The sequence below is a fragment of the Sorex fumeus genome, unplaced genomic scaffold (assembly GCF_029834395.1).
Source record: "Sorex fumeus unplaced genomic scaffold, SorFum_2.1 ptg000014l, whole genome shotgun sequence".
NCBI lineage: Eukaryota > Metazoa > Chordata > Mammalia > Eulipotyphla > Soricidae > Sorex > Sorex fumeus.
This window is the reverse complement of record NW_026606071.1, coordinates 18053560-18077538: the sequence shown is the minus strand read 5'-3', so window position 1 is coordinate 18077538 and position 23979 is coordinate 18053560. Positions and strand designations below refer to the sequence as shown.

The window sequence follows — 23979 nt, the reverse complement described above, 5'->3', positions numbered from 1 at the left end:
CATCAAACCAAGCTTCCATTCCCCTAGGTATTTCATCTAAAGATTGTCCTCTAGTGTGTTAGTAATTGAAGCACCAATAAGTATGACTGCTTGCAAAACTCACACGCAGAAAGGCTGGCTGAAACATCCCTGCTGAGTCAGTCCCCTGCTCCCAACTGAGAGGCTGAACCTAAACCCGGATCAGGTGCCAGCCTAAGGCAGCGCCCTACACTCCCTCTAGAACCAGCTTCTTATATGTGGGCCACAACCCCACAGAGGGTAGCACATATGTGTGTGTATGTGTGTGTGTGTGTGTGCACGCGCGCGCGTGCGTGTGCATGCATGTGTGTGTGTAGGGGTCACAGAATATAGACTTTAAAATAAATTTATGATCTATTACCTGCAAGATGCTTGCTCTGTATAACTGTTTTATATACCTTGGGTTGCATAAAAAATTTTCTAGTGAAAAGTGGTGAGGAGTGGACAAAGCTGAAGAAAGAAGTCCAGCTCTAGAACCTCAGTTAAGGGGTACCTGAGGGTTTCTTGGGAATATTGCTTTGGAGGTAGCAGAATTGATGGAAGGGAAGAACTGGAAGCAGATATGGAAGAGGAGGTCTGTTCTCTCTGACCTAGAGGAGCCAGGATTGCCACCAGCCAGTACCAGCTCAAAGCAAAGGCTCAAGAGGAAAGACCAGGTCCAACCCCTTCCAAATGCCCCAAGGCCTGCCAATGTAGAATCATGAAGCATTTTGTTAGAACCATTGGAAGGTTGTCCTGCATCTTCTAGGAGGTAGAGGAGAGGTAAATCTGGAAGAGGTGCCAGATGAAGGATAGAGGGTGCCAACAAAACCCTGGTAGCGAATTGAGTTCCTAGATATAGTGGGTAGGAGTCAGGACCTCTAAGAGGAGTGATAACAGACAATACAAATGCCAGAAAGCCCACATGCTTGCTTCCAAGGAACATTTGTTTAGACAGGTAGTAGCCCCAATTTGCTTCACAATGAGAGCTAGTCAAATCTGAGGTATGGGCATAAGAGGTAGAGCACTTCACCAGGTCTTCTGCAGATTAAGTCCTTGTATTGGTCCAGCATTCCAAGAAGCCTGAGCTCTGCCTTTTCCTACCCCAAGGCCTTGGCAGCTGCCTTAGTCTGATGGGAGACTCTCGTTCTACACCAACCTGCAATTCTGATCTTGTTACAGGTCCACACAGAACCATAACGTCTCTAGGGAGCTCTCAGTCTGTATCAGAAAACTTCTGCTCAAGCTTATGATCTTACTGTAGGTTGCCTGACAAAAAGAGTGATAAATATGAGGGAAGATGACATATAATTAATTTGGGGCAGGGATTCAGTTACTTCTTAATTGGTATATTTTGTGCTGCTTCGTGAATGTCATACTTACGTAAAAATATCTGAAAATCTTGTGACTGCTGGAATCTAATCATTCGAGATACAAAATTATGGATAAAAGTGTAATAATATCCACAAAATGCACAGAGTTTGGCTCAGAATCAAAAGAGGTAGTGGATGATTCTGTCTGCAAACGGGGGTGCTGATTGGTTATAGAGATTTGTACCTCCCACCATGAATCAGCAACAATTCTAGGCGATAAGCACTTTTATTTTCCATAGTGATCCTCTGCACTTGACAATGTATAACTCTAGTTGGCTTTTCACTGACCACTAACCGTTCTCTAAATGGTAAATTAAAGCCCTCCAGAGTGTACCAGATCCTTATAAGACACCTGGGGTCTGTTCTCCATAAACTGAGCTCACAGATAAAACCCAGGATGACCTCACAGGCTTCTAACATGTCCTTCCTTCTTCCAAAAACACCTCTTCTCATTTTATTGGAACTGCCTGCAGAGTAAAATTTTACTCTGTTGCCATAAAAAAAGCTTTTATTAGCAAAGCAATCAGGTGGAAGGAGAGGAGCTCACTGTGGTGAAGCTTTTCCGATTTATTACATAGTTAATCATCACGCCAAAGCCTCATTTTATAAAAATGTTTCCACTGTCCTGATTCCTTTCTATCAAGGACTAATAATAACAATAAGAAAAGAACTCAGAAAGCACTTTAGGAGGAATAGATCGATCGTTTCCTGCTCTGTGGAAGACTCTTCTTTAAATCTGGAGACTGCGGCGGCTGAGTGACAAAATGCTTCATTTGGAAGCTGGCTGAGCCCGTCAAGCCCAGGGTTCTTCATAAATAAAGATGCTGCGATAGGGAGCGGCCACAGGACTGTCAGTGGGCGATAAGCTGGCGAGCAGGATGGGCTGGTGGATATTGAGGAATGAAAACAGAACTTTCAAAGGGAAGTCAGAGAAATCAATCTGCCACAGCAGCCGGAGAGGGAGATGGCCAAGAGTTAAAACTAGGCCACATTCCGTCTCCCAGGCTTTTGTCTCAGGGAGACTGAGGGGGAGAGAAATTGCCAGGCCCGTTCGGTTGCAGGCAATTTTGGACTTTGTTGGGGATGAAGTGTTTAATCTGGGGCCGCCTTAACCCCCGGCTGCCAAGCTGAGCAGAAGGAAGCCCGGGGCGGGGGAGTCTTAGGAAGAAGAGGCAGAGCAGGCCTCATCCCATGTGGAAGAGAGAAAACATGGAAACTGTTGGGGAGAGAACTCTCAGTGCTGTGGTGAGGTTTTCCTGGTGTCACCCAAATAGTGCCAAGTGCTTAGTGAGTCACAAGTTGTAAAAAAGAATTGTTTCTTTCACTAAGGAGTAATTGTGAAAATAAATCTAGTCAGGGTTTCAGCACACCCATCTCTCCAACGACTGCAGCTTCTGCTCTGGTTTGACATGCACCAGCGTGGTTGGTTCTCCTGAGCCTCCAGGGCCCTGAAGGGAGGGCAGGAGCCTGCACCTGGTGCCCGGCTGGATTGCTGAGTCTCTGGGCCTCTCTGTTCTGCAGCCCGAAACAAAGCACTTCAGTGTATTATTTTGAGCTATAGGCAGTTGAAACACAGCAAATGCAGGGAGATGATTTCTCTGAATCCTGAAAGACAGGTCCTCCAAAAACAGAACGAGACAACTGCAAGCCCCCATCCCCAACCAGGAGTTTCACTGGAGGGAACATTGTTCGCCCCTGGCACGGGAGAGGAGGTAAAAAACCGACTCCTCACCCCATCAAACTAGGACATGAACTATCTGATCTCCTAGCTAGTCTTCAAAGGGGCCTGGGCATATTTCCTTAACATTATTTACTCTCTCCTAAGTCATCTACATCTCTGTTAAACAGGCATTTAATCCTGAATTTCAAACCACCCGCAGAGTTCCTCCTCACTTTCCCCCCAGGCCGATTCCATGATTACAGGAGGTGCACATATAATCAATGTCTTTTTCCTTGGCCCTCTGCTTTCACTGTAGGGGGGCCAACCAAGAACACAGAAGAATAGCAGGGAAGTTAGGTTTTTCTCCCCTTCATTTCGATTCTGTCCCTACTCCTGAACCCTACCCACTGGACTGTCATATTCCCTGTTCCTGTGACTTTTCTTCCTTCTCACATGATCAAGTCCTCTGAAGTTGACGTCAAAATGTTAGCCCGGTACCCCCACCCCATTACTGCTGAGTGACCCCTCTGCTCCTCATCAAGGAGCTGCTGCTATGAACTGACTTACTTTGCTCTTTGTTGGGACTCCTGGGTCCTTTTACTTGGCACATGTTTGCATTTAGGTCTCACAACAGCCTACACTTTTTTTTAAATAACTGGGGGGTGGTGGGAGGAATTAATTTACTTGAATGCAGTGGGGATGACAATAAATCCATGTAAAATTTATTTGCTAAACATACAAAATCAAACCTACTTTTCTATAGCAAGGAGTGGGGGCTGTGGGGGCAGGGTGTGTGTGTGTGTGTGTGTGTGTGTGTGTGTGTAGCACAACCCTTTGGAAAACTGCCTCAAAACGGTAACCATCAGGAAAATCAAATAATAGGAACAATAAATTTGAATCACATTAGACAAAGTCAAGTTAAAAAAAAGAAAAAAATAAAAACCCGAAACCGCAATTGTCAGAGAGCGGACAACTGCACTAGATTTGCCCATCAAGCCAAGCTTGGTTTCCATCTATTCCTTTCATCAGAGGTAACATCACTTGTAATGTTAACACCTCTTTGTTTGCCCATTTTACATTGGAACCCTACAATGAATTAGATCACAGTGAATGAATACTTCATCCCACTGTCTAAGGCACATTTCTGGAAAAAGACACGTGCAGATTTAGCATATGGACAAACTCCCAATACATAAAAGTCCTGGAGTCCCTCAAAAGGACATAGCTAATCAATCCCATAAATGGTACAAATTTCTTGCCACCACATATTCAGTCCAAGATTCTACTTTCCATGTGTACCTCCACTTAGAATTTTGCATGTGATTTTGGTTAACATAATTTCTTTGCTAATTACTACTTTGTTTTGTTCCATGGATATCAGTTTCTATGGAAATGATGTAATTTACCATCACTCTTTTAAAAAAGTCACCAAAAACTAAACTAGAACCATGTCTATGGAAAAGAAAGCATGAGGGTGACATTTAAGGCACTGAGCTTACATTTTTAGTTCATTTTACATGTGCATTTTTTAAAAAATGGAAAGTACAGGCAATGGAGTAGTACCTTAATGGTTTAGAATGTCCACTATGTAAGCCTAAAGTTATGAGTTCAATCCCTGGTGCTGCCACATGTGCCAAGTGCTATCCCAGAAGCTCTGCGGTTTGAGCCTGACGGTTCTGCTGTCTGGAATTCCTGGTGTGATAAGGGATTTGGGACCACACTATAGGTTTTGAGCACCCAAATTTAAGTATATCATTCCAGGTGAGCACTGCAACTAAAGAGATATATGACTTCTTGGCATCTATTCCCAAATCAAAAACACTATACTCTCAAAAATATATGCATATACGTACATTCAATGCTGCACCTAGTACAATAGCCAGTAGAAACAATCCAAATGGCTAACTAGGGATGAATGGATCAAGATTTTGTGGTACATTTTGTGGTAAAATGGGGTACTATGCAGCTCTAGCAAAGAACAAAATCTGCAGCAATCTGCAGCAACATGGGTGGAACTAAAGAATATCATGCTGGGTGAAGTCAGTCAAGAGGAAAGGGACAGATACAGAACAATCTCACTCATATGTGGGACTTAAGGATACAAAGTAAGATAGCAACAAAGACTCAAAGGCAGCATAATGGGAGAACTGATCAGCACAATTGAGTATAGGTGTTGGCAGAGGGGTGTTGGGTCCTTGAGAGAAGGAGAGAGACATTGGTGATGTTGGAATTAGGTGCATGATAAACCATTATTTATGGTACTATAAGCCACAGAATCTCAGTAAAAAATAAAAAAATAAAGAGACGTGTGAGCATCACAGTTGGGAAGTGTAACCCCTAGTGAGCATGTGTTTTGAGCATCACAGCAACCCCAGGTGAGCACTATAACCAAACTGAGGGCAAACACCACCACTAAAGGTAAAGAATACAACCTGAGGTGAGTGAGCATGTGGAGAAGCCTCACTACTTAAGGAGCTCAATCCTAAGCAAGACCCACAGCTAGGTGTATGAGCACTAAAGCCTGATGTGTGACCCTGGTGATCACAACAGCATCAACAACAATGAACAGACTGGAGCAAATAAAACCCAATGGAAAATACTGAAAGCAGAATCAAAACAAATGTCAAAAGAAGGCAAGGCAAAGCAAAAATTGCCCTTTATTATATATCAAAAATAGTTTACTCTCAACACTGCAGCAAAACCTTTTTATGAAAGGGACTCTTTATGCAGGAAACTTCATAATTGTTGTTTCATGAATAACTTAGGAACAGAAGCTAAAAGAGGCAGATTTTTTTTTATTTGTTTTTTGGGACCACATCCAGCGAGGCTCAGGGTTTACTCCTGACTCTGCACTCAGGGATCACTCCTGGTGGTGCTCAGGGGACTGGACCCAATTTGGCTGAAAGCACCCTACCTGCTGTACTATCTCTTCATCCCCAGAATCCTGAAGAGTAACCTCTTCAGTTATGTTGCTTAAGAAGTTTCAGAAATGCTGGTCCTCACCCAACTAAAGGTGCCCGGTCTACTGTGTGCCTCCTGGGAAGAGCCAAAGAGAGACATCACTTCTCTCTGGGCCATTGGGCTCTGGCTGCCTCACTGGTGTCCATTCCTCTGCAGGAACCTCTCCCCCTCACCCCCAGCCTCCCCCGCCCAAACCCCAGCTAGGGATTCCCAAGGAGGGGCATGTAAAAATTAAATAACACACTCTTATTCTAAGGGATAGGCTGCCTTGGTCGTCAGCATACAGATTCAACTGGGAACACAGCCATGATTTATAAAAACATTCTCTGGACTGAGAGGAATAAACTCAAAATTCCCTTGCAACGAATGGAGTGAGTCCTGAGAACACATGCCCACGATACCCACTCGGTGCCTCTGAAAACCCACCCCTCCTGTCTCTCATTTATCTGGTGGCTGCTGCCTCATCTCTGCCTGGAAAATTCCCCACGTTCCTCCAAGAGCCAGCTTGGTGTCCCTGCCGCGGTGGGCCCTTCTCTAAAGAGGCTGGAGGGCTCGCTTCCCCTTCCACACTCAATCTCTGCTTCTGCTCTGGCCCAACTGCACACACTGGCCTTGGGCTTTCTTAAATTACACTGTAGGCAACAAAGTTACAATAGTATTAAAGTTCATGGTACCATGGAAAAATCTGGAGCACCCTACCTCCACCATGGTACCTAAGACCCTCCACCACTGTTCCTATGTCACCACCAGTCCAATCTTTATTCCCTGTCCCTCCTTTTCTGTCTTCACCCCACTGCTTGTTAATCATAAAAAAGTTTAAATCCAAGGGTAAGGGTCTCCCATTATTTCATTTTGTCTCTTCCCTTAGCTAGCCATGATGTATTCAATATATCAAACACAGTAACAAGTCTCAAAATGGAGACATTACTGGGCCTGCTTGAGCAAATCAATGAACAACAGGAGGACAGTGACAGTCTCTTCCCATATTTTGTCTCTCTGTATCCTACAGATAAAATAACTTGTTTTTAAATTTAACCTTCTTCCTCTGATTTTCTATTTAACATGATGGCCTGCACTTCTATCCAAGCTGCAGTGAATTGCTTGATTTCATTTCGTTCTACAGCTGCATGGTATATATCACAGTATCTTTTCCCATTCACTTGCCATTGGACATTTGGGTTGTTTCTATATCCTGGCTACTGCACTATGTGCTGCAGTGAACACAGGAGTACACATATCTTTTCTAACTAAAGCTTCAGTGTTTAGGTTTTAGATGCCAAGAAGAAGACACGCTGGGGGAGGAGGGGATGGGTAGATCTTTGGCTTTATCACGAAAGAGACTGTCTTTGATCCCTTAGGCTTGGAGACCGCTTGGGGACCACTATCCTCATTAAACATGGATTTTAGGGCCCACCCACAGAATCAGCATCTCTGATTATAAGCATCTCTGGAAATAAGGTCCCCAGAATCTCAAAGTTTAAGAAGCACTAGATGGTCACTGCTGCATCTACCTGTTGGATGGGCAGAGGGAGGGCGAAGGCAGAGAAGATGGGGAGGGCAACATGGTGAGAAGTAGTTCCCCTCCCCCTCCCACTATTCCACTCTCCCCCTGCCCTCCTTTGGCAGGACCCACTGTGTGTTCACTAAGGAAAAGGAGAGACAAGGGGACTCGGCACAGAAAACAGTATACTAAAGCTTACCTGGAAGAGGGCCAACCCAGACTGCATGTCTAGATGGGTCAGTTAGAGACCTTCAAAGATGACATGAGAAATAAGTGTCTTGTACAGAGATCTTCATGAACCCCCTAGAAAATGATAGTAGTGCTCCCTCCATCCCCCACGTTTTGTAGGTGAGAGTAAATTTAGAAACTCAATCACCCTTGGAGCTACATGGAGGTGAGATTTAAACTTGAGTCTAATTTTGCACCCCAGGCCTTCTAATTAAGTGGTTAATAAACCTCGGAAGAGGTGACTTTTGTTAGACTCTGGTCTATAAAGAAACAAAGCATTACAGACACTAGAAGAAAAAATGTAATACATATATGTGTGTGTGTGTGTATACATATATATATATAATTCTAGCACAATTTTAAAATAGAACTTGTGGCTGTCTTAGCTGACATACTGCCCAGAATTACCCTTTAGCCTTACTCTGTACCAGTCAAATAAAAGAAACATGCTCCAAGATGCATTCTGAAATTGGGAACAGGTTACTTTAAAAATGATGTTTTATATGTTGTACTAATATACAAGAACAGCATCATCTTATTTTCCCAGTGAAAAATGGATTATACAGAAGAAAAAAAGCCCTCAAAAAGAATACATTCCTTTAGCATTGTGTAGATAAAATAATCTGCTGAGGTTCTTTTTTAAAAAAATATATATATATATATATTTCTACTTTATCAGGGAAGCTAACAATTCCAATTCAGGAGCATGTCCCCCAGCTGATTGATTGGGTGGCCTTCATTTACTGAAAAGATTCAGAACTCCTTTTAGATTTCATGCTGAAATCAGAATCAACTCCTTGTCCTCCAGCTCTTATTGTGGGTCTATTATTCCACAGAGAGGGCTGCCGTGAAAGGGCCGCTGACTTCCATGTACGTGCGCTGCTGACATAACGGATGGACGTAATCACACACGGCACTTGGAAAGCTATTAATGCAAGGCGCTATTTATGCTGGTTTCCTGGGGACCATAGCCACACAGAAAAGGCCAGTTCTGTACTTTTAGTATTTATCACCCTGCTCTTCCTTCATGTCAACTGATTCACTAAGTCCCTGCAGTGACCCTGGGGAAGCATCTAACATAGAGAAAAACCTTGGGGAGGAAAGCAAATAGGAGGAGAAGCTTTCCCTTCCAAAGAGCGAGCCTTCCTATTTAGAATGACACATATTCACAGACGAGGCATGACTTGAAATACATGGTACCACGGGGACCTGTCTTAGTCACAAAGTCGTAGGAACCTTGAATTTCTCCATGCTATATGGTATTTACCCTTCTCATAGTTGCAGAATGGATTCTGGAGCTTATGTCTGTTTATTGGATTGGGGCAGTGTAAGGAAAAGGAGTCATTTTGGGCAATCTGTCAGGGAGGACAGCAACAAAACCCATACGTATGGCTCTCTTGAGGCATAAATGTATTTATTAGCTTCTTCTAGTATTGTCTCTTGGTGGTCTTCGCAAGTGTATCTTTTTTTCCATTTGAGTGTGTGTTCTTTAACTATGCTAGAATTATCCTGAAATTGGGTCCGGGGAAGGGGGAAAGGTTGGTTTAATTTCCATTGTGTAGTGCTTTGTACATGTCATACTAGGTAGGCACTTGGATGAACCATTTGATGAGAAAGGGACTAGTCAGAAAGTCTTGTGTGTACAGGCTTTTTGTTTGTATGGGAAGATGACAATTCTTCAGAAAAAAAGAATATTGAGGTCTTTTTAAATAAATTTTCTTATTAAAAACCACTGTAAAACTATAACCCAAACTACTGATTTTGTCCTCATTACATGGTTTGAGTCTAATTTAATCAGTTAATATATTGCTGAAATTTTAATAGCAATGGAAGGCTTTGTACAATTAGTACGTAATGCTGCTAAGTGGCTGGAACAGTCCCTGAGGTCCATTCGCCCACTGGCTGTCCCATTATGAACGTGCTTGTTGAATGGCTCTAGAGGGAAAAGCTCCATTTTACTGCTGCACTACATACTACTCAGACTGGGACCGCGTTCCTGTCTCTGCCCTGTGGTTCTAAAATGGAACTTCTTCTCTAACGGAACTCTGTGACTGAACTCAAATGCCAAATCTGAAACATCTTTCCTCTACTTACCTATCAAGGTTGATACACGGCCACAATTCCAATGGCTCTTACCAGTGAGAGAGTAATGAAACAGTCAACAAATATTTATTCAGGCCCTGATGCACCATATGAAATGCAGAAAAGGCCTTCTGTTTTCACTCTGTTTAAAGAGCAAAGGCTGGCACCCCTGAGAATGTCACTGGCACAACAGTAGCTGGATGCATGCCCTATGTGCCCAGGAATACCAAGTAATATTACTGTCTGACTGGAGCCAAAGAAAAATTATGATCCCCTAAATAGGCACTTAACGGAACAATTCCCCACCGTCTTTATCTTCACCAGCCTCAGATTTTCATCCTAATCCTGGTCCCCACTGAGATATTTGGTTTTATTGCAAAATGAGAGAAAGACTGAGGGTGAGACAGCATGGGTAATGAAAGCGACGGCCACTGGCCACTGGCTGTAAGCTCAGTTCTTAATACTTCCACTTTCTCCTAAGGGCTGAATTGAATGCTACAAAGAAAAATCGACAAAGAAGCAAAGCCCTCCATTTCCTAGTCTTCCACCTAATTGTTTGTCTGGTCTTAAGGAGACACAAATGTAATGTGACCTTTAAAATGTGTAGCTGGAAGGTTTATGTTTCAGGTTGGCGACTGCGACTGCACTGGTATGAAGAGTTGTTATTGGGGTTTGTAAATAATTGGAAAAAAAATTTCCTCTCTTGTGTCTTCAGAGGTGGAATAGGAGGGCAGGTGGTGGTGGGGCGGGCAGAGACACTCCCTTCGGGGTGCAGAGGGAGAGGAGAAATCTTCCTTTTAATCAAGGAGCTTCTGCAGCACATGTGGGGGGACTTCTTGCCTAGTTTCCTCAGCACCACTGACAGCTAGAGATCATTCTTTGTTACAGGTCAGGTGAGGGACAGCTGACTGTGCATCTGAGAATATTTAGTGGCATGTTTGGCCTCGACCTACCCAGATCCTGACAGCACTCCCTGCCAGCAGCTATAATAACCAAGATCTCTCTCTCTCTCTCTCTCTCTCTCTCTCTCTCTCTGTGCGTGTGCATGTGTGTGTGTGTATGAGAGAGAGAGAGAGAGAGAGAGAGAGAGAGAGAATTTTATCCCCTTGAAAAGCTGCTTATGCTGCAGGCCTATCCTCCTTTTACAAGATTCTCAACTAGGGGTTTTTAAATTACAGATGCACACACACACACACACAAATCAGAAAAAAAAAAAAGAAAAAAGAATCACCAAGAGTTCTTTCAAACAATAAACAACAACAACAACAAGGCATCTAATTTCTGGACCACTTCATATCGATGACATCAACATTTCTGGGGGTGGTACCACTAAGAGTTTTAAATCATAGTGTATACATATATATTTTGGTATGGGGGAAAGTAAATATTAATTTAAAAGTATCTTCTTTCAGTCAACTTAGTCACAAAAAGAACAAATAAAATAACCTTAAGAGCTCAGAAACACTTAAATGGAAAGCCAGGTATTTTGCAAAAGTGGATAGAAGTTTAGAAAATGTGGAAGGAAGAAAGCCAGCCACAAAGAAGAAAAGAGTCCACTATGTGATAAACAGATGACAAGAAAAAAGCGGTCCTATTTGGATTTCAGGCAAAACAGTCACACAGATGCCACAATTTCACATTATTTGTGCCTCACAAGGAGTCGGGAGGCTGAACATAGGCTGCTCTTCAGTGAGGCAGCCCCCCTGGCAATTTCCCAATGAGGTGCTGCTCAGGCTTTCATACCTCCCAAAAAGAGAACCCAGAAAGGAAGAAGCCTCAGGGACACCTGCTGTGAAACGTGGGGTCACCAGGATTAACACTCTTTGTCTTGTGAATATTGTGGCTAAGTGACCCATGGGGCTTCTGTTGCAGATGAGAGGTCCTGCTGGCAGAGAAATGTGAGATGGGCAAAGGGAAATCTGATCTCAAAAATCACCTTGGCTTCAGCCTGAAAGTTTCCCTTGAATGGTTCTCTTTGGGAAGTCTCAATAGTTAGCATCTGTTAGCAAGTACCTATGCTCCTCTAGGAGGAAGGACATATGCTTTTGGAGGGATGAGGTTATGTGGGAAGAAACAATGAATTTCAATGTTTGAAAGAACAGCAAGAAAAGGGAGAGGAGGAGCCCACAAGTTTTGCTCTTACAGCGGATGTTTTGGGGAGCAGCGCTTGGCTGGTGGTGGTGGTGGGGCAGCAGGAGGTTCTTCCAGTCCAAGATGGTGAGAAAGACAGCAGAGGAAGGGGAAGTGGGAAGGGCTAAGTCTCCTGACCTGCATCTACTTCCCTGGCTCTGCTTCAGAAACACAAGATGTGTGGTGCAGGAATATTTCTGGCCCTTCTCTACAGAACGCAGAGTTGGATTTCCCATTCCTGTTGTAAAAGGAACAGTCCTGAACATTTTGGCCCTTCTTGTTCCCGTTCTCTGGGAGCCCATTTTCCTATTCCCAGAACACACACACACACACACACACACACACACACACACACACACACACACACACACTTTGGCTCATTATTATTTTTTTAAGAAACATTTTTAATTGGATGCTAAACTGACAATCATCTAACAATCATCAACTGACATCATCTAACAATCTTTACTATTTTGAAATATCTTCTCCCCCAACATATGGCAGAAATATAAAGTACTACTCTCCTTCCTCAATGTTTTTTGAATTTAATGTTTTATTGCTCATTTTAAGCCTTCACCATCAACTTGGACATGCACACACAGAAATTTGTGATGAGAAGCTAGACTAGCACGCACACAAAGCAGTAAGTCTGGCAGCAATGATTCCAAAGGATGAATATTTTCCAGTTGTGGTAGGGGGCCAGACATATAGGAGAGCAAACAGCTGTTTCATGTTAGCTCCTGACATGACTTTTCACACAGATGCTCATGTTGCAAAATTTTTCTTCTGTAAGACTCATTTTGAGAATGTGGTGTCGTCTTTATTTCCTTCTCAATCCCCAATTATTCCTGGGAAAATGAGAGGGATCTACATGATGGTCATGTAGCCCTAGGTACCTGGTTAAATGCCATCTTTGACGCTGTCATCTGACAACATGATGATGTTCTTGATGAATGGTACTAAACAAAGCATTTCATTTGTTCGTATTTGGAAGTTTTGAAATACACTGAACTTGTTCATTTGTCTTAGATATGTGCTCGGCTGGTCCTGAGTACAGACAAACCAGTGCCTTATCCTAGCCTCAGCAAACCACCATTCCTCAGCATTCCAGCCATATTGGGGGGAGAAAAGAGATTTAGTTTGGCAAGTTTCATTTCCTCAAGCTGGCTCTTTCGATGGTAAAATGTTTAGAGTTTTTTATCTTTGGAGTTTCTGCTTATTTCTTAGAATGAATTATCTATTGAGGACTTTGGTGAGAAAATGAGGTGAGAGAACTTAAGAGGTGACATGTGATGGCCTCCATGCTGCTGGGACACTTCTGTGTGAGCATCTTTCTCAGAACCAGTGCGCTTAGGAATTCCTCAGAGCACTTAACCCACATCCTTCAAATCTGGATACGTTTTACAGCACAATCCTGAGGTTTTGAGTATGTGAATAAATGGTGCTGCTTTGAAAATTCTCTCAAATGTGTTGGGTTAGTTATTCTGCAAACACAAAGACTCAAATAAAAATAAATTAGCTGCCGTGTAAAGATTTTCAGAGTTGCTATTTTTTCCAAGATCACCACAATCCCTTAAATGTTGCCATATCTTCCCCTGCAGAAAATGAGAGGAAGTTTTATTCAAGTTTATCATTATTAGCTGGCCGCAGTCTTAGGATAGAGGCAGATTTTCTGATGGACAGAAATGCATGTAAATGACTGGTAAAGGTAAAGGTAAAGGCCCTCCCGTTGATCGTCGATTTGCTCGAGCGGGCCCAGTAACGTCTCCATTGGAGACTTTGTTGTTACTGTGTCTGGCATATCAAATACTCTCGGTAGCTTGCCGGGCTCTCCGAGAGGGACGGAGGAATCGAACTCGGGTCGGCCATGTTGGCCGCTTGTAAGGCGAACGCCACATATTTTGGTTTTAGTTTTAAGTCAATGCTTATGAAATTCTTTAGGAGATCATTTTTAAAGTAGGGTTAGATCAAAAAACCAGTGTTGGCATTTATTCCTTTTTTCATCAGTTTAAAGGAACAGTGCTGTTTTTATGTAGTAGGTGACTTTTAAACAGCAGCTCTGAATGGCAGAGCTCGTTTACAAGTAATGCTTTCCACCACTTAAAAACCCAACATGAATCACAAGCATAGAAAAAGAGATACAACTCTCCTTAGTGCTGACTTTTCTGGCTCTATACTCTCTGCTCTCGAGGGAGTAAGACTCTCAAAGAAGCTGTTCTAAATCTCCAGATGTCTCGTGACCCATGTGATATTCATTTTGCTAAGGAAATAAAATAAAAATCTAAAAGTACTCAGAGCAGCTGGAGGAGAGAGGTAATTTGAGGTCATCGCTACACTTTGTCAATTAGCATGTGAGTCACTTGGACGGAAGGTATCATCCATGAGACACAGATGAAGCATTTATTCTAAGATGCCATATGAAAGCTAAGATAGCAGCAGGCCTCTCTGAGCAGCCCATGGATGTCGCTAGATGGAGGCTGCTGAACTATAATGCCTGGGAGCCAAATCTGGCTTCTGCCAAGTGCCATGCCATCCTGGCTACTTCTACGTCACAACAGCAGAGCTAACAACTGCACACAGGCTTTAGCACCAATAAAACTGAAGATGTTTACCAACTGGCTAGGTCTTTATGATGAAGTTCACTGACCTGGCCTTTATATTGTTGGTTTTTGAACCACACCCAGGAGTGCTTGGGGCCTACTGCTGGCTCTGTGCTCAGGGTACCACATGGTGCTTGGGATCAAAACTGGGCCTCTTGAATGCAAAATATGCTCTCACTCTGCTGCGCTCTCTCCTGATTCTTGTGCTTCTGACTTTAGGCATGTAAGTTGATTAAGCTTAAATATACACAGTACCAAAACTTAAGGATAGATCGCAGATGTCATAAAATTGAAAAGCTGTAAACTGGAAAAGAAAATCATAGTAACAATAAAAATGATACCACCTTTCATTTACCTTCCCCTTTCAGCCATATTTCTTGGAGTTTGTTTTGAAAAACAGTTAATTATCTGATAAAACAAAGAAAATCTCTCTATGATCAATGGCCAGGACTTAGTGGAGAGTAAATAATTCCTCACTGAATGATAAACTAAAGGAGACAGTACCTGAAGGTTTATATGTAGCAAATGACTTAAAATTTAAGAATTTTAGATTAGTTAGGTGTTAGGGATAATCCTTAGTTTTATGCAACTCTGCAATCATCTGAGAAGCATGTCAGTATGAAAGCAAAATCTTAAAAAAAGTATGCAGAAGTTGTGATCAAAGTCTTGAATCATGGAGAGGTCAATGAAGTAGAGGAAACATGTTATGCAAGTCTGGGCTTTGTGATTGTATTTTGTTTGCCCTATATTTTTCCTCTTTAACTCTGATTTTCCTCTTGGGAATTATAGCTCTCAGCTTTCATTTTATGAGCCTTTAGGTGGGACTCAGGCCATCGGTAACTCAGACTCTAGCCTGGATAGTGGAAACATGGTCCTTACATCCTGACTATTCTAGAAACAGATAAACATGTGTCCTAACTCAGCCTTTGAAATCTGGTTGGAACTGTAGGAGACAAAGATGTGTCTCAGATCACAAGGACTAAAGATTCTGAAAGTTTGGAACTGCCAGAGTGTCATCTTTGCTGCTACATGGAAAGACTGCCTAAGAATGAAGCCAAGAATACACATTACCAGGAGATTATGGGTGACTCTGAGAGAGAAATGCAGTGAGGGAGAGAGTGGGGGTGGGTGGGAATGCAACAGAAAATAACACAGGCAGGGAGAAAGAAACTGAATCTTGTAATAAAGGTTTGGAACTAAATTTATTTAAAGGAAGTTTCTGGAATTTTCATGTACACCTTTAGGGCCAGAGCATAAGTACAGAGGGTAGGATGCTTGCCTTGCACGGAGCTGACCTGGACTTGATTTTGGGGACCCAATATACTCCTCTGAGTACTGCCAGGAGTGATCCCTGAGTTCAGAGCTAGTAGTAAGCCCTGAGCACTGCAGGGTGTGCCTCTCCAAGTCCTCCCAAATTCTCTTTTGTCTTTAGTATGACTTGGGCTCCTGTTACTAAAAATGAGCATATTTTTCTACTGATAGTAATCTTTACTAATAGTTATTCTATCCCCACTGTGGATTTGAGCAAATGAACAGGCTCAAAGAAACAACTTCCACCAGCGTCAGCTGCAGGACAGGGCTGGATGCAAACGATGTCAGTGTCCCACAGCTTAATTCCAGCTGTAAAGATACTCAAGAAAAGGATTTTTTCACTAAGCCTAGATAAGATATTTCTGAATTTTTTAAAGGATTTTTTTCTTATTTTATAATGATAAAGCAGGAAAAATATTTTTCTTAGTAGCTAGCATTCATGACATTAGCCCTCCAGGAGTTAGGTAAAAATATCATTTGTTGAGGTTTTGATCTTTGTCGATGGTATGCTCTATACCATTCATACACTTTTGGGTGAACTTCAAATACCAATGAATTATGTTTCTTATTAATCAGACACTTTATTATTCTTCTTTTTCATTTTCAAGATATATGCTTTTGCCTGTGGGCTTAAACAAATCCGCTAAAGAGTCATTCACTGATGTTTCTATATTAAACAACAGTTTCCATCTGATGCTTTTACGTATAGAAACTGCTCCAGAGCCACAAATTTATCATTTCTAAGTGGAATCACTCACCAGTTGTGTAACTCAGCAAAGGCAGCTTTGATCTTCTTCACAGAGCTGTCCACTTCTTCCTTGATCATGACGCGGTATCTCGTTAGAGATACAGTGCAGCGTTGCAAATCCTTCACCGATTTCTCAATATTTGGGCCTAAAATTAATGTCAAGGGGAAACAAAGTTAAATTGAACACTTCATCTTTTTATTTGTGAGCTAAACTACAACAGGAATAAAAACAACTAATTTACTCCATGCCCACAAAGACAGGGAGATTTGTCTTTCGTTTCTCAATTAAAAGAGAAAAATTCTGTCAAGATGATATTTATAACGCAATTTCAAAAATTAAGGGAGGGTAGTTGGGATAGTTCCCTAGGTGGCTCTGATTTCATTAGTGGGTTCCCTGGTTGGGCCATTGAGAGCGTATGTAGTTTCTGCTGCTCTTTGAAAAGCAGCTCATTATGTTCTAGCACAAACTGTAGTTTCTTAGACTCTGATATAGCCAAAGACCATTTGTGCTGCTGGTTCTCTCTATAAACACCCCTCTCCATAGTTAAAAGCCAACAGGGGTTTTGGAAGAGGAAAACATTGAAACTGGGAGAGGTACAAATGAGCTGGATGTGGAAGTAGCTCTGGTGCCAGGCATACTGGCTTTGGCCCCATCAGTCCAGAGCCAGGCCTATAATTATAGCAGCAGCACTTAGAGCCACTCGATGGCACCAATCTTGCCTGCTTTCCAGAAACCTTGACCAGAGTTTACAGACAGTGCACAACAACTAGGGAAACTGTACTTATCCCAACAAGGGCACGTTTCATAGAAGAAAAGAAATCTCCCTTAAAAAAAATGTATATCAAGCCCAGCACAAGGAAATTGGATACAATTGAGGGTAAATAAGAAGAATATTATTTAATCTGGGAATCAGAAAGGAAGTGATTTAGTACTTTTCATTTTTTTAAATGCTAGTTATGTGTGAAGTGTGTCCAAGCTCAAAAAACAATAAATTTAGTATGTAAAACATAAAATCCACAACCAGCATTCTACTGTCTGAAAGTTCCAACACAGGAACTAAATCCACATGAGGAAGATCATACCTGAAGAGGACACACCAGCCCCTGGATTCATTTTCCCTCATTCACCTTTCTAAAGGAGCTCCTGCATAACCTTTGGTATCAGGGTAGAGCTGACTTGTGCAAACATACCCATGTCTACAAAGGAAAGAGTGGCCACAGAGAGGTAGACAGAGGGGATGTAATTTCACTTTAACTTCAAAATTTGGGGTAACACGGGCAGAATTCCATCTGCCTTTCGTATGTGGGAATGAAAAAAAAAGAAATTTCACATGTATCTCTCATCACTAAGCAGCATCTTTTGGATTGTTCTATCATCTGGCACTGCTCAGTGTGCAAAATATGTTGAATCATTTGTGTAAAAGAAATCACTTTACCTCTTTTCTTTGCCAACTCATCTGGCTTTATTTCAAGATGAGCTGCAGGGGCATTGGATTTAACAGGAGATGTTTTTGTCTTAGGCTTGCTGGGGTTACAAGGCTGCTCAGCTGACCACTGTAGGCCATCTGACCTCTCTGGTATTCCATGTAAAGCTTTGGGGTTCCCATCTAAGGACAGTTTCTGTTGCAGTAGTCTGTTGCTTTCTGTAAGAAAACACCAAATCATGACTCTGAAGTGATAAACTAAAAACACTGATGATAAAGGAATGGAGGGTGCCAAGACTTTTGTTTTTGTTTATATGTTGGCAGTAATGTTTGCTTTGTAAATGATCAAGAAACTGCTTTATCTAAATCCTCTTAAGATCAGAGGATCTCCTAGAAAGAGCCTTGTTCTTGGGAGTCATAAAACATGGATCTCTGGGCTCTGGGAATTATTTGCAGATTGACCCTAGCAAATGACTTAATTTCTCTCAGCTTTAGTTCCCTCACCCATCTAGGAAATATTTTAGCAGATTTGCATGAGATGAGCAGAGTTTCTCCACACCTCCTTCTCTGCCTCATTCAGTAAAGGCTTAGGTGTCTATAAGGACAACTTCATATTGAGCTATCAATATGTGGTCTATCTCCAAGCATCACATAAGCGTCTTGTGGTATTTTATCTGGAATTAATGACAGCAGAGGCATGACTGGAGAGAGGGGAAGAATGAAGTGACAACAGGTACTATAGTCATTGCATTTAATTTATGGTGTGATTAAATTAGGAAACATCATCATACTACTTCGACTATATTTAACATCCAGTAAGGCAGATTCTCTCTGGAGCTTCAATAGATGAGGCAATAAATTATCAGCATGTTGCTCTTGGCATCTTTAAAGCTAGGTTCCTATTTAGTTATTGCAGGAGTGAATTAAACGGCACCTTAGTGGCCTCACTAAGGAAATGTATCACAACCAGAGTAAGCTGTAGGTGTGAAAAATAGGGAAGTTCGGGTTCTTGGGTAGTGGGAAGAGGGCAGGTTCAAGCCCTAGGCTCTCATCTTCCCCATGACCTTGTACAAATGACCTCATTTCTCTGGCGTCTATAGCTTTCACTACAGTAGAACACGGTGTCATCTCCATGGAACCAGACACTTTTTCAGAGTCACCCTGCCTCACTTTTTTCTGCTTCAACGGTGACTCATAAAAATTTAGTGTATTATATTTTCACACAAGGCTAGAATATCTGTCCTGCCTTCTGCCATGCCATCACTCCTTGAAGGTAAATACTAAAATTTGATTCAGCTCTGAAGCCTCTTGTACATGTGTCTGGCTCAGTCGCTATCTGTAGAATCATGATTGAATTAAGGTACGATTTAAAAAGATTTCACTGAAACAAAACAAAACAAAGAATATGTTTCCTGACTTATGTCTCAAATGTTTTGGAGACTCTACTTAGACAATGCAAACGAATGTGATCTGGGTCCTAGTCAATTTGATTTTAGACATTAGATCATGGAGGATAAGTATAAATTTGACTTTAGTTGAATCTATCATTGGTAATGCATCAAGAAAGCACAACAGAACGCTTTATGGGCTGTACAAAGAGTGATTAAGGAAATTTTAAAATGAACTTTGAGGGAAATGATGGTACATAATAAAATGTTAAGCAAAGAGAATAGTCAAAGTGAAAAGGCACTGAGAGCAGCATTTCCTTCAGTAATGAAACAGATTCAAGTGGTCGTACGCAATTTATCTTTGTTACACTGAAGTGGAACTTCACTGTAGGGCAGTGGCTGTCAAGCTTTCCTGAGTGTGAACTCTCTCTTGGTATTTATTACAAATGCAAATTCCCAGACACTTCTCTAGGAATCCAGTGGGGCCTAGATTCTTCTATCAAGTGATTTTGCTAGAGTGGAGAGAGATGGCATTACCTACCTTGAGAAACTACTGTAAAAGAGGAAAAACTAATTTTTGATGAATCTATAGATGTTTTGTTAAAACACTGATTAAGTGTGGGCTGGTTCCAACTCATTTTGTCTCTAAATTACAGTTGAGAGGCAGTCTTGCTGAAATATAAATTACGAATATAAAATACAGCTCATTGTGCGTGGTATAGTAAATTGGTTCTATTCTTGAAAATAAAAGATTTACATTTGTAGCTTAATGGAAATAACCTTAGAACAGAGGAAAAAGTTTATTGTGTTGAATGTAAAAAAATTTTAAATGTAAGACAAGCAAGCAAATGAAAATGGGTTCATTAGCCTAGAGCTGAAAATATTTGGTTTGTGTTTTAGAGAACTGGGCTACTACTTCATTAATCATTTAATGAGAAATTTGAGTAGCCATACTTTTTGAGGTCCTAAAAAAAGTTGTCTCATTATTGTCAGGGTCCAAAAAGATCTGAAATTCTCAAAGACCACTTGAATATAGCACACTGGCTATACCGATCTCTCTCCAAATGTAGTAAAACTGGCATTTTCAAATAACAGTTGGTAGTTAGTTAAACAGCTATAGCAGAATAGGGTTTATCTTGACTAGAAACTCTGATAAGTTCTAGCAAGAGAATAATGGGAATTTATTCCTGGAGAGTGTTTTCCTATGATAAGTAACACCAGTTCTCTCTCTTCCTGAAATACACTTAAAAGCTACAAAGTTCTCAAATTTGATCCACAGTACTGTCCAATTATGGCAATCACTAGTCACATAAGGCTGTCAAACTCTCAAAATGTGGCTTATCTGAACTGAGATATTTTGCAACTGTAAAATGAAGAGTGAAATTTGAATATTTATTACAAAATATTTCTTTGAAATTAAAAATACTGATTAAATGTGAAAATGATAATATCTTGGCTGACTGTGTTAGACAAAATAGTTCCTAATTTAACTTGCCTATGTCTTTTTATTTCTTTTCCAATTGTGTGTGTGAGATATAACTCAAGAGTGCCTTTACACATTAGACTTAAAAGACTCATGGCTTTTGTTTTAATATTGCACTTCTTAAACCTAGATATGACATCATTTTTCTATTTCTTTAAATGGGTTACTACAGTGCTTAATTTTATGTACCTAATGTTATATTTACATTGCTTAACACTACTATAAATCAAAAAGCACACCAGATTCGTGGTCCAAAACCTGCAATCACTACTTATTTACCTTGTGGACTAAGAATATTGATTTTAATTAAAACTTGGAACATTTTTTGTAATTTTTACGTGAAAAAAGTGGTGACAGTGATATATGTCTTGTTTATCACTATATACTAGACACCTACTAGATACATAATGAATACTAAGCGGATAAAAAACACTCTTGCAATTATATATCTTTATCTAATATCCATCAAATGCTAGAATCCAAAGTAGTCACATATTGGAAAGTTATCTCTGGGAACATCCAAAAGATGTGTATTTCAATAAAAATGTGTATTTTAACTCGACATTTCCCATCAATCTAAAAAATGGCTCCAAGACCCATGTTTTTAAATTTAGCTAGAATCTGAATTCCCCTAGTATTAAAAATATTCATCAAACCCCAACAGAGATGTTAACTTCCTGAGTTTCTGATTCAATTTGATTCAGGATATGTGTATGGAGCACCCATTATGTGTGTTAGCTCCTCATTTTTTATCGGAGATAAATGAGATAACATTTCTTTGCCCTTAATAACTAGCATTGCTCGAGCATCACGGCAGAGCCTGGCAAGCTCCCCGTGACGTATTCGATATGCCAAACACAGTAACAACAAAGTCTCCAATGGAGACGTTACTGGGCCTGCTCGAGCAAATCGACGAACAACGGGAGAGAAATAACTAGCATGTAAAGTGTGAGAAAGAACTTGAGACTACAGCATAGTAAATCTGAACTGACCTCCCTACTGAATTGCACCTTTGTTGGAAACTAAAAAATGTTAGTTAAATGTGTATTTCTGTGGATCTATTTCTAGACTCTTTCATTTCACGGATCTAGTTATTCTCCAGCTAATACCATACTGTCATGCTTACTTAAATTTTATATCACATATTTTAAGTGTTCAGATATTCATGTTCTCCAATCTTATCCATCTTTTCAAAGACTGTTTGAGCTCTCTTAGGTCATTTGTATATCAACATTAATTTAAAAATCAGCTTGCCTATTTCTAAAAAATATTGACAGTACTTTGATTTGGTATTAAATTGGTTGGTATCTTAGCAAAATTGTTTCTTTTGATCCATGAACCTGCTAGCCTCTCAATTAATCTGGATTTTGTTCTGATTTATAGTACTTTGCATCTTGTGCATCTTTACTTAAAATTTAGTCCTAAAAGTTTTAAAATTTTGATGTTAATATTTAAATGTTCAAAAACTATTTATCAATTGTTTGTTCCTAGAATATAGGAATAAAACATATTTTTTGGATTATTTTGGGGCCGTACTCGAGATCACTCCTGATAAGCTTGTGAGACCATATGAAATGCTGGGGATCAAACCTGGGGCAGATATATGAAAGGTAAGTACCTGACATGACATGCTGTATTATCTCTGTAGGTCAGAAATAAGACAGATTTTAAATCACTGTCACTGTCACTGTCCTCCCATTGTTCATCGATTTTTTCGAGCAGGCCCAGTAACGTCTCCATCGTGAGACTTTGTTGTTACTGTGTTTGGCATATCAAATACATTACAGGTAGCTTGCCAGGCTCTGCCGTGCGGGCGAGATACTCTTGGTAGCTTGCCAGGCTCTCTGAGAGGGGGGGAAGAATCGAACTCGGGTTGGCCATGTTGGCTGCATGCAAGGCAAACGCCTTACCCGCTGTGCTATTGCTCCAGCCCAAGACAGATTTTAAAAATATAATTAACTTGCTCCTATAGATCTTGCACTTTTTATTTCTTATTTGCATTTGTGTGTGTGAGCAGACTTCTTGGTATTTCTACATAACCAAAAATGACATCTGTGAGTGAAGTTTAACTTTTTCTTTTCCAATATTTTGTCAGGTTGGCATCCTAGTGCAATGAATAATGGTTCTTGCATCATTCCCAATCATAGGGAAAATACCTATTGATATTTTGCTGTTACAATATTAAGCTATAGATTTTTTTAAAAATGCCCATATCACACTCAAGAAATTCTCTTCAAATTACTTCCTGAGAGTTTTTATTTTGTCCAGTGGTATTTTTTTTCATCTAACGAAATCACTATTTTGTTTTCTTTTATTTTGTTAAACTAGCTATTTACCATGACTGGTTTTCAAATGTTACAGTAATGCTGCAATTTTGAGATGATATCTGGTCACTGAATAGTATCTTTATATATATACTCATATATATGTATACATGTATATATAATGATTACTTCAATTTCTTAATATTGTTGAGGATTTTACTTCTATATTCATGAGTAATATAGCTCTGTAATTTTTCTTATAACAGTCAGATTCTGTAATCTGACTATGTTGTCTTTTCATAATATAAGGTGAGAAATGTTCCTTTTTTCCATTTTCTGAACAGTTATCAAGATTGCTTTTATAGCTTCTTTAAATGTTAGAGTTCACCAGTAAGTCATTTGAGCCGGAGATTTTAATTATGAATTTCTTTTATAGGTAGCACTGTTCAGTCTTCACATTTCTTCCAATATACATTTGAAAATGTAATGTTAATTCAAGTCTTGAAACTTATTTTATGGCTCAGGAATAGGTCTATTTTGGTGTAAATGCTACGTGCTTTTGAAATTATTTGGTATAGTGTCCTAGAAATGTTAATTAGATAAAATTCATTGATAGCATTGTTCAAATCTTTTACATTCTTACTGATTTTTAATGTTTGTTCTATCAAATATTAAATTGTTTTAAAATGATGATAACATCTAAAACTACTGTGGATTTATCTTTCTTGTTCTTAAGAACAGAAATATCTTTTAAGTTTTTTAGGTTTTTGAGTCATAGTCAGCTGTAGTGGGGGCTTACTTTTAGCTTTTTCTCAAGGAAAATCCCTGG

General features: G+C 40.4%; 1 protein-coding gene and 1 non-coding gene across 3 annotated transcripts in view; both read right to left on the bottom strand.

Annotated features, from left to right (window-relative positions):
* SPATS2L (spermatogenesis associated serine rich 2 like) overlaps positions 1 to 23979 on the bottom strand; it is a 199766-nt gene that overhangs the window by 22217 nt on the left and 153570 nt on the right. The window contains exons 7-8 of one of the 2 annotated variants that reach the window (XM_056111822.1): positions 18028 to 18234; positions 16602 to 16737 (exon numbers count right to left, since the gene is read on the bottom strand). In XM_056111822.1, coding sequence (XP_055967797.1) covers positions 16602 to 16737; positions 18028 to 18234 — 343 coding nt within the window. The remainder of the gene's footprint in view (positions 1 to 16601; positions 16738 to 18027; positions 18235 to 23979) is intronic. The other variant, XM_056111821.1, reaches the window with a different exon arrangement.
* LOC130021208 (small Cajal body-specific RNA 1) lies at positions 20922 to 21063 on the bottom strand. The gene has a single exon (XR_008792108.1). It is a non-coding gene; the product is annotated as a small Cajal body-specific RNA 1 (non-coding RNA).